This window comes from Canis aureus, chromosome 23 (genome assembly GCF_053574225.1).
Source record: "Canis aureus isolate CA01 chromosome 23, VMU_Caureus_v.1.0, whole genome shotgun sequence".
NCBI classification, from domain to species: Eukaryota; Metazoa; Chordata; class Mammalia; order Carnivora; family Canidae; genus Canis; species Canis aureus.
The window spans coordinates 10,807,699-10,821,921 of NC_135633.1; the positions used below are offsets into that span (position 1 = coordinate 10,807,699).

Sequence of the window (14,223 nt, forward strand, 5' to 3'; positions counted from 1 at the left end):
AGTTGCTTCCTCATTTGGCTCTTGTTAATAATGCTGCGATGAACAGGAGTGTACAAATATCTCTTTGAGACTATGTTTTCAATTATTTTGGACATATGCCCACAAGTAGAATCGCTGGATACATCTTATTATCCTTTCGGATAAAAGCAATTATCTGGACAAATGGCTACGGATCTAATTCTCAGGGGTTTGAAGGGCAAAGCACTTCCAGGGAAAGTGAAACAAAAGTTCCCTACCTTTATCTCGTATACACTTGCAAGTGTTGGGAGGGTAGGGCATTTTACAAGAGCACTGAGAAGTTGAAGGAATTGTGTTTCTCCCCAGTCCACACGCTGGTCACAGGTGGGCAGACAACAGAGCATCACTGGCAAGCAATGAAGGCAGTCACCTCAGAGGAAGCAGTTTCATCTCTCTCCCCATGTGCTGCAGAGCTGGCCACTCTGGCCACAGACTCTTCTTCTGTCACGGACGATCCTGAGACCGGGGGAGTCAGCTTAGGCTCTACTGAGCTGGTTTCAAGCCCCATCATTCCCTTGACAGATACCATGGAGCAAAATTCTACCAATGTGGCCCCAAACCCTCAGGACAGTCCATCAGACACCAACCCAGCAGCCACCTCACGCTTGCCGTTGCTAATTCAGGGCTTACAGATGGATTTAGAGAGTAGTTATAAACCCCAGCATTTCATTCTCCTTTTGAAGAAGTGATCTGAAGCTTTTCTCAGATTTTCAAAAGTATCTCTGACCCAAAAGAGGTGAAATCCACTCTCATAAAAGGGTGACAATGAAAATAAAAAACAAAAAGCTTAAAGGCAAGCTGTTAGAAATTTCCAAAAAATTGAACAGTGAGCTCCTTTGGTGTCAGCCCTGTATTCACTACTGTATCTCCAAGCAATTGGTAGGGTGCCTAGCACACAGTTATGTGTCCAATAAAGATATACCAACAAATGAACTAAGAATCTGTCAAAGACAAAGAAAATGCACCTCAATGATGTAATGTAAGTTGATGAGAAAGTTGAATTTAATTTATAGACATCAGGTTTTCACTTAGCTGAGCAAGCACACAGCTGTTATGTTCATGGGTAAACATTACCACTGATTGATTCGTTCGTTCATTCATCCACTTATTTATTCATTGATCAAATATTTATTGAGACTGAGCACCTGCTCTGTGCTAGAACCACATCTACATAAGACTCAGTCTCAGCTCTCAAGCAGCCCCCAGCCCAGTGTGGGAGACAACGGAGAATGAATCCTCACAGCACTGGGTGGTAAAACAATGACTGGGTCCATACAAAAGACTCAAGTGAGGGACCTTTAAGTGGCCCAGCTTGGAGGAGGCTCAGGGAAGGCTTTACCAAGGAAAGAACATTTGAGCCCAGTGCTGAAAGCTGAGAAGCAGGTAGTCAGCGGGTGAGGGAGCCTGTTTTTAGCTTCCATTGCCTGGTGCTGGACACACACAACAGGTGCTCCCTAACTGTGGCTTGTCAAATGAAGAGTGGCCATCTGTAGGAGCAGAATCTATGCTGGGAGCTCCTTAGCTGACAATTCCAGAGCACTAACAATCCAGCCCCCATTATGTTCCGTGAGTCTTCTCAATGTGCCCAGGGAGACTCACTGGTTCACTCACTGCATCTGGAAAGTTTTATTCCAGCCTCCCAACAATTATGCACAATTATGCACTGATATCCCTCCCCAGCCAGACAGTCTCCCGGCTTCTTCACCTGTATAGGCTGGGCCATCCCTCAAGACCACCTTAACCCCCAGAGCTTCCTGCAGTCTGCATCTCCAAGGTCGGTCACCTTTTTTAAAAAAAATAAATGTGTTTATCTTGTTTTCCCCAACCAGATTGTAAGCCCCTGAAGATAGGGGCAATCTGTTATTATTCTTTATCAGGAGACAATGTGGTAGAAAGCAATGATTCTCAAATGTTGCATACATCAGAATCACGTAGAAGACTGGCTAAAATAGATTTCTAAACTCTACTTCCAGAATTTCAGATTTAGTAGATTTCTTTCTAACAAATTCCCAGGTGATGCTACTGGTCCGGGGACCATACTTTGAAAACCTTTGGTATGGGAACACACAAATTCAAGACCCAACTGAACCTGAATTTCGATCTAGGCTACACATCTCCCTGGCTGTGTGACCCAGGGCAAGTCCCTTAGCCTCTCTGAGCCTCAATTCCCCAAGGACACAGTAATACTCACTTTGCAGAGTTACAAGGGAACCCAGGGGGCACCCAATAGATATCTAATAAATGTCTATTAATTTATTGGTTAATTGCCTCAGTTACTTGGGAAAGACCCAAGCATCCATTTTTCAGCCAGGTTATTTCTCCAAATTAGGGGAGCAAGCAACATTCTCCTCCTCAACCCTCTCCCATCAGGGGACTGACCAGCAGAAAAATTTGATTTGATTTCTCCAGCTCCAATGGAAAAGGTGATGCTTCTCTCCAAACCACCGGGCTCAGTTTTTTTAAACAAAACCTCTCCAGGCTCTATCTATCCTTTGCCCAAGCCCCAGATCACTTACATCATTAGATGACTATCTTCTCAAGGGCACACTTGGCTATCCAAAAAGCTTAAAATTAAATATATTCACCAGTTTGAATTTTTAATGTGCTCATTTTAGCTAAAAATAGATTTTGACTACGTGGAGGCATGAGAGGAGTACTTCAGCAATGTTTCCTTCAAGCAGGTAAATGTTAGCTGGTGGCTGTGAGTCTGTCTGTCTCACCCCCAACTCTTGGCCAGGTCATTCACTGCCCAAGCACCAGAGAGAAGGGTCTTTCCTCCTCCCTGATGGAATCACAGTGGCAAGCATACCCCACACAACTTCCGTTTGTGTGCTGCATCTCACCTGTGCACAAGGAAGTCAGCCATATGCATTAAATACAGGCACATGCTCAAGTGGCCAGGTAGAAATAGGGACTGTGGACTTGCTCTGCAGACACCACTGCCGTAGTCCCCATGCAGCCGCCCTGCACCCCCTTCCAACTAGATCACTTCCGACACCCTTTTATTGCCCTCCTTCTTTTTTTTTTTTAATTTTTATTTATTTATGATAGTCACAGAGAGAGAGAGAGAGAGGCAGAGACATAGGCAGAGGGAGAAGAAGGCTCCATGCACCGGGAGCCTGATGTGGGATTCGATCCCGGGTCTCCAGGATCACGCCCTGGGCCAAAGGCAGGCGCCAAACCGCTGCGCCACCCAGGGATCCCTATTGCCCTCCTTCTTTACCCAACTCCTACTCCCACCTCACCCACTTCCCAGCAGAATGCTCCAAGTAGGAGCTGGGTTCTGCTATCTAATTTGCTGGGGGTCCTTGGGCAAGTGAGTTTCCTCTATTCTCACCTGTGTAATGAGAAAGTGACCACCTGCCTTAAAGAAGATGACAAGCCAGATAATGCAATAAAGAGTTTGGCACTCTGTTCTGGCCCGCTTACATTTTAGGTAGGAACTCAATCCATTATTAAAAATCAGTAAGTGTTGCAGAATTACTTACAGTAGCCAAGGCATGGAAACAACCTAAGTGTCCACCAAAGTATGAATGGATAGAGAAAATGTGTATATACATAATGGTATAACATTTGGGCATAAAAAAGAGGAAATCCTGCCCTTTGTGACAACCTGGATGAAACTTGAGGCCATCATGCTAAATTGTATAAGTCAGAGAAAGACAAGTGCTGTATGATCTCACTTACCTTTGGAATAAAAAAAAAAAGGAACTCATAGAAATAGAGAACACATTGGTGGTCACCAGAGGTAAGAGGTGGGAGGTGAGGGGTGAGGGGAGTGGGCGAAGGTGGTCAAAAGGTACAAACTGCCAGTTATGAGAAAAATTAGTTTGGGGGATGTAATGTATAGCACAATGACTGTAGTTAACAGTACTGTGTCGTATATTTGAAAGTTGCTGGGAGAGTAGGTCCTAAAATTCTCATCACAAGGGAAAAAATTATAAGTATATGAGGTAATGGATATTAATTGAACTTACTAAGGTAATCATTTATATATATATGCCTATATATATACACACACACCTATACCTATATATACACAATACTTATATACATATAACTTATATATACACACAATCAACATATATATATAATCCTGCACTTTGTGACTATATATATATATACACACACATAACCATTATATACTATATATAATCATTATGTTGCAAATTAAATGTATATAATATTGTGTCAATTATACCTCAATAAAACCGGGTTGGGGGAAAAAAAAAAACGGGTTGGGGAAGGCAGGGGTCAGAAATCAGTGTCTTGGGATTTGGAGCAAGAAGACCTCAGCTGATCTGAAGATGGAAGAACTTGACATGAGGTCTAGTGTGTGCCAGACTTTCTTAGACACATGACCCATGAGGAAGGGATTATCCTTCCTCATTTGTAGTTGAGGATCAGAGAGGCTGACTTGCCTCAGCTCAAGCCTGGTCAGGAGTAGATCTGGGCCCTGAACTTCCCCAGCAGAGTCTGGGTCCAGAAGCCTCTGCTCAGGGGGCAGGAGCTGAGATCCCTCTGGCGGGAGGGGAGGAAGCTGCGCCAGTTTGTCCAGCAGCACTCACCTCACCTGGCCTCAGCCCCAGCTCTGGCAGGGCCTCCAGGCCCAGGCAGCTGAGGCCTGCTGTGCCTGCTAGAGGCACCTGTCAGGGGCCAGGCTGTGCCAGAAAGAAGCGTTGTTTCTGGCTGAGCCCAGATGGCAGTTCTGGGGCAGTGTGGCCTCTGGTGGGGGCAGGGGCAAGCCAGCACACCTCATGGGATCCCTATGCAGCTCAAATGAAGTCAGTCCCATTTGTCACCAATGGAAGTTGTCTCCAAAGCAAATCACTGCAGGGTCATTTGCATGCCCACTTTACCTACCGAAAGAGGCCCCAGTCCGTGGAGTCCCTGGCACTCGAGTCCTCCCGTTCGATGCCAGTGATGGATGCGATGACTGAGCAGTTCCTTGGGTCTCTAATATACAGAAAAGGCAAAATGTGCAGATGGGCAGGGTTCCCCAAAGGTCTGTTCTTTGGGGCCTGCACTCCCTCCTCAGGAGATAAAATCTCAGGTACAGAAGAATCCTCAGCAACCCCAGCATCCCTTTGGAAAGTGGTTAGCAGCACAGTCTCTGAAGCCAAGCATAACTAGACTTAACTCCTATCTTTACCAATTCCCATCTGTGTGATCTTGGGAAAAGATCCTGTGAGCCTCAGTTTTCTCTGCTAATAGTAACCACTAGGCAATTACTCTGATTTAAAACAGGTAAATTGTGTGGCACATACTAAGCACACTCAACAAATGTTGGTGAAACAAAAGGGGGACTATCTTATTCTCTTTCCTTATCCTCCCCTACCCCACTCGATCTGTCCAGAAAGACATCAGGTTTGAGAATGGTCAGCAGCTTGGGAAGAGAAATGCTTCAGAAGCCCTAAGTGGGTATGCAAGCTGGAAGCAAATGCTGTATTGCTCTGGAAAAAATGAGGAGCATGTTTTTTGGAAAAGCTGTGCAGAAGAACAGAAGAGGAGACATAAGATAGACACAAGGGAGAAGACTTGGGGGGTGGGTAGAGAAATGATGGAATTTTACAAAGTTTCTTCTGTGAGGTATGCAAATCATTCTTTCCATCTCCCCATGGAAGGTCCAGTAAAGCCTCCTCTTCTACTCCATGCAATGAGGAGCTGGGTCTTTTGGGGGATGCAGTGAGAGAATGAGTTTGACTTTAAGGATATAGAGCAACCAGGCCATACACGGATTTGGTCTTCTGAGTTATGTTACTATAGTGAGTGTGACCCAAACTTCAGTGGGCAAGAACAAGAACCTTACCAAATTTCTTTTTCAAGCATCCCCCCACTCCCCGCCACTACACCAGGCAGGCAGAAAATGTTAACATGGGACTTTCTCGAAGTCTCTTTCCCACCTTTCCAGTTATGTGGTGCCAAGAGACTCCGGGAGGCTCCATCCTGTTTCTGCAACAAACACCCAAGCAAGTATGGCTGAGCTCCCCTGCCTCCTTTAGGCTGCTGGCCCTGCCCTGGGGCAAGGGAACCCTTCTTCAAAATCATCGTGGTATGGATTTTCTAGCAGGGTCTATAGGCTTTGCCTTGCTGGGTAGCTTCTGCTCCTCCTCCTCCCACCCCGATGGAGATGAAAGGGGACATGACTTTTCCCTCCCAGATTCTGGCCATGACAGTTTGTCTATAATTCGATTCTCTCTTTTAGTGATTTTTACCGGCTTCTAAGTTCCCCTGTAGACACAGGCTTTGACACACCTATTGTCTGCTTTCCACTTGGCCCCAGTTTCACAGTCACTTGCCTGGAGTGGGGAGGGTGGGGGCTGGTGGAGAAGACATCTTCTCTGGTCTGTACAGAGACACCTACTTTATTCTCCATACTCGCTGCATAGTATATGGATGATTCCATAATTTTTGTTTGTGTTTGTTTTTAATCAGCTCACGGTTGATTGGGGCTATTGAAAAGATTAATTTCTTGAAATATCACCTCACTCTATTGCATCACCATTATCATCCTGATGACCCCACCTGCCATGGCCACTGACACACTTGATTAGATAAAGACAGGGCACTGGAGCGTCTGGGTGGCTCGGTCAGTTAACTGTGCGACATTTGATTTGGGCTCAGGTCACCATCTCAGGGTCCTGGGATCAAGCTCCCCCTCAGGCTCCATTGTCAGTGGGGAATCTCTTGTGTGTGTGTGTGTCAAATAAATAAGTAAATAAATCTTAAAAAAAAAAAAAAAAAAAACAGGACAGGGCACTATAGCCTGAATAACATTGGGGTTGGAAGGTACTTTTTTGGAAGGTTCTCGCCAAGGCTTTTCCTGAACAAAGGAGGGGAGGGGCCCTGCCTGCGGCCACACCCACCCAATAGATGCGCGGGCGCAAGAATTCAGGTCTCTGAAATCCATCCCAGGTTTCCCATTTTGCCAGGAGAAAGGCTGGGCGTCCTCGAAGGGGAAGACCTGCGCTCAGAGCAGCTCTGTGGGGTCTTTAATATTGAGACTCCTCCTGGAGTCCCCCCGCATCAGAAGCTTGCAGGCTGTTGGAAGTGGGAAAGCATGGACCCAGCGCCTCCCCACAGAGACATGTGTAGCTCTGTGTCTCCTGTTCTAGAAATAAATGGTTTCATGCTACACCGGCTGCTCCACATCTATGCCTTGGACATCTTTTCATGTGTACCGTCTCAGTATTCCACCGTATAAATAATACCATGGGCTTTGCTTGATTTGTTTTAACCAGCCCTCCACTGAGGAACACTCAAATTGTTTCCAAGATTATAATACACGAAGTCCTTCTGGGGCCTCCTAGTAAACTGGACTCCACACTTTCCAAAATAACCCTAGCACCTGCGTGGTGGGCAGTGTGATGAGTGTCCTCTCTATAAAGCTAGGTGCAGGAAGGTGGAATTTGGTCACAGTCACACAGCAGGTTTGTGCTGGAGATGGCAATCGTGATGCCGCATCCAGTCTCCAGAGCTGACACTCTTCGTCTCAGCCCATGATCCCTTAAGTCCTTTACACGTGGCTCCAGCTTGTGTTGAACGTGGCCTTTGGTTTATGTCAAATGGTCCAGAAGAGGAAAGTGTGTGGGTTGTGCCAAGCACTGCATGCCAAATGTCAAGGAAGGGACAGACCACTACATACTATTCATTGACTGAGGGTGTCCCATGTGGGGACCCCCAGAGGATGAAGTAGCCTGGACTATCTTCCTGGTTTACAAAGCTTATTTATACCTGTGATCTCATTTGACTCCTCTGGGGTGTATATTATTATCTTCCTCGTTTAGAAAGGAGGAAATGGATGCACAGAATAGTCACTTGTCCAACATCACACAAGAGCCAGGACTGGGGACTTGTTCTTTAAAAATACATATATTATCACCACTAAAAGGAAAAATAGCATTCCTGAAGGTGTGAAAAACTGAAATTGCAGCTACAAAAATAAAATGGCAGCCTCAGAGAAAGTTTGAAGAAAAAAAACTTGGAACAACAATAAAAACAATTTTTTTTTATCTTGTTAGGTGACCATGGGCACATCATCCCATCTCTGTGAACCATGGTCATCTAGGTCTTACAGAAAGAGAATGGTCGTAATAGTAATAATAACACGGCAACAGTAGCTAACATATACTGCGCTCTGCTCTCATGCAAAAGCCATTTCCATTTCTGAGCTTCCCCTGCAGACTTGCATTCAAACATACATATTTAATATGACTGTACTCGCAGGAAACACACAATTTTGTTTCCTGGTTTTTCACCTGGTATTATCTCATAAGTTTTTCCCACGTGGCTACATGGACCTTTTCAGAGGCTGTATCACCCAAATTAATGAACTGCTGCGGGTGTTGGACAATTGCTGCCACCAAGTTTTCACTATTTTGGTGCATATGGGAGGAAACGTCTTGCAGCTTCAGAGACGTTTCAGAAAGTCAGATTATCTGAGGCCTTTGGACCTCTGCTCTCCCCAGGCTGTTCCCCCAACCCCACCTGCCCTTTGCCAGGGTGCTCGGTTCTGCTCTCACCTCTCCCAGAGCCTGAGGCAGAACTGGGGCCTTGCCTGACAGCATCCTATAGAGTCTAGAGGACTCAAAGCGGCCTCAGAACGGACTCGGAGAAGCCAGAAAAGGGCTGAAAAGAGTTTTCCCTTGGTGGCCCCCAGCCCCTCCTGAGAACATGTGTATTTATTCTCCATATCCCTAACTCAGGGAATTCTTCTAAAACCCAACCTAAAATCCCATTTTTCCTCTTTCTTCTTAGGTCCTAAACTTTTTTTGGCCAAGGAGCTGTGAGAATCTTTCCAAAGGTATGGGAATGCATTACATTGTCTTCATAATTTCACCAGGTCTTTCATCTCCCCAAGCCTGTTGGTATCAGGTTAAGGATACAGCTGAGGGTGACATTCGCTTTCTCCACCCCTCCTGGCGGCCTCCCTTGCTTTCCCTGAATTTAGTTCCTTAAGTGCCTCTTTTTCAGCCTTGGGCGTGGACCCATTCTACACATTCACCTGACAGTCGCTGGAATGTTTTGTTGTTGTTTTAAGATTCCATTTATTTTTTCATGAGAGAGAGAGAGAGAGAGAGGCAGAGACACAGGCAGAGGGAGAAGCAGGGTCCCCGCAGGGTCCCCGTGATGCGGAACTGGATCCCAGGTCCTCGGAATCACCACCTGAGCCAAAGGCAGACGCTCAACCCCTGGGTCACCCAAGCGGTCCCGTCGCTCAAATGTTCTAATGTCTAGATGCGCCCTGTGGGAGACGGGTGGGGCGTGAAGGCGCGGATCCGAGGAGCCGGGTTCAGTTGTGCTTCCCCCGGGCCCCCTCCCCCGGGCTGGCGGTGAGACCTCGGGTCAGCCGAGGGACCCCTCTGAGCCTCAACTGCCTCATCAGAACTGGGAGGAACCATCACCTGCGCTTAGCAGCCGTGTCGGTGTTGAGAGATCCCCTTTGCGAAGGCGCTGGATACGCCGTGAAGCACCTGCGAGCGCCCCGCGCGTGGGGCCACTTTTGGAAAATATGCAAAGTGCTCCCCACCCTAATGATCTCCCCTGCTTCCCCCACGCTCGTGGGGGGACAGACGGCTTGCCCCACCCCGCCCCCGCCGGACCCTCCGATCCCACCGCGGCCCGCGCCAAGCCCAGGGGCGCCCACATCCCAGCCCCGGGCAGCGCCCCTGGGCCCCTCGGACCCCCGCCCCCCGGACTGGAGCGTGCGCACCGGCCAGCCGGCCTCCCCGCGGGGCGCAGCACACGCGCGGGGCATTCCAGGCGGCCCCGGCACCTCCGGGCGCGCGGCGGTCACAGCTGGAACCGGGTCCCCGCGGCCCCCCCCCACCCCCGGGCAGGTAGGGAGCGAGGGCGGGGCGGGGCGGGGCGGGGCGGGGCCGCGGGGGCGGGGCGGGGCCGGCGGGCCGGCGGGAGGGGCTGCGGGCGGGGGGCGGGCGCCCGGAGGCGGCGGCGGAGGCCGGGAGGCGCGCGGAGCCAGCCGAAGCCGAAGCCGAAGCCGGAGCCGCAGCCGCAGCCGCAGCCGCAGCCGCCCCGGGCCGCGCCGCCATGCCCTTGGCCTTCTGCGGCAGCGAGAACCGCTCGGCCGCCTACCGGGTGGACCAGGGCGTCCTCAACAACGGCTGCTTCGTGGACGCGCTCAACGTGGTGCCGCACGTCTTCCTGCTCTTCATCACCTTCCCCATCCTCTTCATCGGTGAGCGCGCCCGGGGCGGCGGAGGGGAGGGCACCGGCGGGGAGGAGGGGGAGAGGAGGGGAGGAGGGGAGGGGAGGGGAGGGGAGGGGAGGAGGGGAGGGGAGGATGGGAGGAGGGGAGGGGAGGGGAGGAGCGCGCCGCTCGGCTCGCGCCCCCCCCCCCAGGCCCGCGCCCGCCGCCCGCTCGGTCCCGGGGTCCCCCGCTGGGTGTGCTAGCCCGCGGTCCCCGCACCTGCCCGTCCCCTCACCTCCCGAGGTGGCCCCCGAATCCGCATCAAATACAGCGGACGCTCCCGGCCCGGGGGACCCCCAAGTTTCCCACCGCGGAGCCAGAGGCAGAGGTTTCTGGGGGCGCTGGAGCGGTCGGAGGGGCTCGGGCCGGCGCCCCGCAGCGCTGTGTAGGGAGCCAGGACACCCCCCCAGGCACCCTTCCTGTGCGCTGAAGCTGGGCCCCGCGGAGTGTGCACCTGCTTCCCGGGGCTGAGCCACGCCTGTGGCCGGTCAGTACCTTCCGACGCCCCAGCGGGTCCGGGCGCCCTGGGCGGGGAGAGGCAGGAGCCAGGGACTTGGGTCCCCTTCCGCTGCTACCCCGCCTGAGGCAGCGTCCCTGCCGGAAAGCCCGCTGCAAAGTTGGGCACCGCGGTCAGGACCATCCTAGGCGCCCCTTCACTTGGGAGCCCTTCTTCTCTCTTTCAGACCTTGAATTTCCCAGGCTAGCTAGAGCTCTGTCAATTCATATGGTGTGCCCCGCCTCTGTAAAACTTGTTAATTCACGCTAATTAAGATTTTTTTTTAAAAAAAGCAAATTTTAAAATTCATATACAGCTTTTGGGAAGAAAGGAAAAATTGTCCCAGAATTTAAAAGGGAAGGATGAGAGAGGCGGAGATGCTACTAATTATTGACAAAGACAATCAGATATAGGGAGGGAGCATGTGTAACTTATGCTTATATGTGTATCCAAAATTGTACCAGCATTTACACTTCCATTCTCAAACAAATGGTTTATTTACATGATCATTTGTCATATAAGAGGTCAGCATATAAAATGAGTACTTGCACAGGTGGCCCTGCATGGTTCTAGGCTTCATGCTTGGACATTTAGGTCACATGTACCAGATTCAGGCACTCTCATGCACAGGTGTACAAATGGGTACACTCCCCACTGTGGACCCATACCTAAGCACCCTGCTGGGGTTCATGCACCCCTCCCTGGTGACCCAGGCTTCCCACCTCTTCCTGCCTCTACTTGCAGGATGGGGCAGTCAAAGCTCCAAGGTACACATCCACCATAGCACATGGCTCCACTTCCCTGGGCACAACCTGCGCTGGATCCTGACCTTCATGCTGCTCTTTGTCCTGGTGTGTGAAATCGCGGAGGGCATCCTGTCCGATGGGTGAGTGTCTCAGGAGAGTGGATGGGTCCCAGGGTGCTTCCTGCAAGCTAAAGGAAACCCCAGCTCACCTGCGTTCCACGAGGCAGTAACACCTGCTGATAAATCCAGTAACTGTTTACCTAACATCTCCCATGTGTCAAGCTCTCTGTGCCAGATACTGGATACAAGTGAGACCCAGGCCATGGCCTCAGTGTTGCAGGGTAGAGGGAATATGGATCTGCATGCCAAGACCCCGTGAAACAATCCTAGAGCATTATATAATGCCCCAACTCCATGGGACGTCTGGGTGGCTCAGTGGTTGAGTGTCTACCTTTGGCTCAGAGCCTGATCCCAGGGTGCTGGGATCAAGTTCTATATCAGACTCTCACAAGGAGCCTACTTCTCCTTCTGCCTATGTCCCTGACTCTCTGTGTCTCTCATGAATAAATAAATAAAATCTTAAAAAAAAAAAAAAAAAAAGATTGTCCCAACCCCTGGAGTTACCATCTTGGGAAGAATAAAAATCACTCTTGCTTAAGACCTTTCCTTGCTTCCCAATGTTTCAGGGTCCCAGGTGCTCAGCCTGACATCTGGGGTCCTCACAGCCAGCACCCCTCACTGTCTAGCCTCAGTCCCAAGGCCTCCCCTCCCCTACCTGTCCTCTGGGCCTCCCAGCACACTCCTCACACCGCTGCTACAACACAGATCATACTGTGTTTAGTTTATGTCTAGTTGCAAAACTGTCTCCCCCTGGGTAAGAAAGGCCTCAGAGTTGGATTTTATTCATCTTTGTAATAAGAGCACAAGGCAGGTGACAAAGCTCCATGGACACTTTTTGGCTCTGAAAGAGATTAAACAAAATAGTTGTAAGAGTGAGACCTCTGGGAGGAGAGAGGAAGGCAGGGCGGGCCAAGCTTCATGGTTGAGGGGACTTCTGAGCTGAGTCTGGAAGAGTGACAAGGGTTCTGACAGCAGAGGAGTTTGGAGAGGGAGGGCCAGGGAGGCAGGGGGAGGAGAAGTAAAGGCATGGGAAGGAAAGCAGGTTGGGGCGGGAGCAAGTGCTTGGAGGCTGAAGCATGAAGCACTTGCAGGGAAGCGCTGGGGGTGGGGGCTTGGAGATGGTATTGGGAGCATCTCTAGGAGGGCTTCGGATGCCAGGCTGTGTCTGGGTTGGATTTTGTCAGCAGTTTGGAACAGAAGAGACGCGTGGTCGGCTCAGTACTAGGCAGTGTCCAGGGCAGGCTGGAGGCAGCAAGAGGATGGAGGTAGAGCACCTAGGAGGTGATTGCCGTAGGCTAGATGAGAGGTAAGTGCAGCCAGGAGTGGTGTGTCAGCAGTGGGGGTGCGGAGGAGGAGGAGGAGATGAAGCCACCATCTCGCAGAAGAAGGCTCCGTGACTGCCCGGGTAAGGGGGTGGTGGAGGGTGGTATTTTGGCTAAAATATCAGAGGTCCAACCACTCTGAGCTGGACAGCAGGGGGATGGGGTCCCCACACGCTACCTCACCCTCCCACCCCCAATGTCCCTGCATGCTGACTCCAGCAGTAATCTCTGCGACAACTGCTTGCCTTGGGGCTCCTCCTGGTTATCCAAGTCCCCCAGACCAGCAAGAACACCAGAAGGCATGCTGCCACATAAGTAGCAGGTGACAAATCTACCTCCCACCCCCCACCCCCATCTAGACGCCCCTTCCTAAGCAGCACAAATGCTCCAAAGGGGAAAAATGCCCGTGAGTCCTCGGGCCAGAAATTCTCATTGGGTTATAACTAGTGAGGTGGCAGAGAGGAAAACACCCTGCCTGTGGAGAAAGTAGACTGGGCTCATCTGCTGGCACTTCTACGTACCAGCCAGAGGACTTTGGGGCAGCCACTCAGCCTTTCTGGGTCTTTCTTTCTCTACCTGTGAAATGATCATCATAATCCCTGCCTTGCCCGCTTCACAGGGCCATGGAGGATGAAATTAGAGCACAGATGGAATGCAGAAATGGAATGGCCAGAGCTCTGGGCAGATAGACAGGACATTCCCAGAATGTGGGAGACTGGAATGAATCAGGTCAGGAACTCCCTCCTGCCTGCTGTCAGCAGTCCCTCCTGTGTGGGGCTGCATCTGTATCCCTTATCTCCCCCAGCAGTGCAAACTGCCATTTCCTCCCCAGCGAGCAGGTTGGCTGTTGAACTGGACACTTGACACCTGGTCTTTATTGGCCTCCATCTGTGTGCCCATGCCCCTGGGCAGGCAACCATGAAGAAGGGAGCAGACAGGAAGAGAAGCCACAGATCCTGCCCTGGGGCACCCCCTGTGCCCTGTGGCCTGGGTTTACAGACCCACCTGGAAGTCTAGGCGCAGGAGGCCATGGGGGCTAGTTACAGCAGTGGTCTTCAAACTCTAGCTAAGTTTAGGGTAAGCCCCATTTAGCGATTAAGTAAGGCATCTTAACATTTGTAGGGCTTCCTGTCTTCCTTTGGGTATTATTTTTGTGTGATGCTCCGAATTTAGAACAACCAAAGCAGTGCAAGTTAGAGAGGAAACACTTTTTTTAGCAATATAACTAGAATGTTTTCCTAGATCATCATACACTGGAAAAAACCCATACATAAGACTTTTACCTAATTTCTAACCTAATTTAGTGTGTATTATT

General features: G+C 50.4%; 1 protein-coding gene and 1 long non-coding RNA gene across 10 annotated transcripts in view; one reads left to right on the forward strand and one right to left on the reverse strand.

Moving 5' to 3' along the window:
* Positions 1-8,737: 8,737 nt before the first annotated feature.
* Positions 8,738-10,255, reverse strand: LOC144294593 (uncharacterized). Its single transcript, XR_013361945.1, has 3 exons — positions 10,111-10,255; positions 9,423-9,491; positions 8,738-9,262 (listed from the first exon to the last, which is right to left on the reverse strand). It is a non-coding gene; the product is annotated as an uncharacterized LOC144294593 (long non-coding RNA).
* ABCC8 (ATP binding cassette subfamily C member 8) overlaps positions 9,995-14,223 on the forward strand; it is a 75,638-nt gene continuing 71,409 nt past the window's right edge. For 7 of the 9 annotated variants that reach the window (XM_077866303.1, XM_077866307.1, XM_077866304.1 and 4 more), the window contains exons 1-2: positions 9,999-10,213; positions 11,466-11,607. In XM_077866303.1, coding sequence (XP_077722429.1) covers positions 10,066-10,213; positions 11,466-11,607 — 290 coding nt within the window. In that variant the 5' untranslated portion in view covers positions 9,999-10,065. Of the gene's footprint in view, positions 10,214-11,465; positions 11,608-12,780; positions 12,992-14,223 lie in introns of those variants that run through there. The other 2 variants (XM_077866312.1, XM_077866311.1) reach the window with 2 other exon arrangements.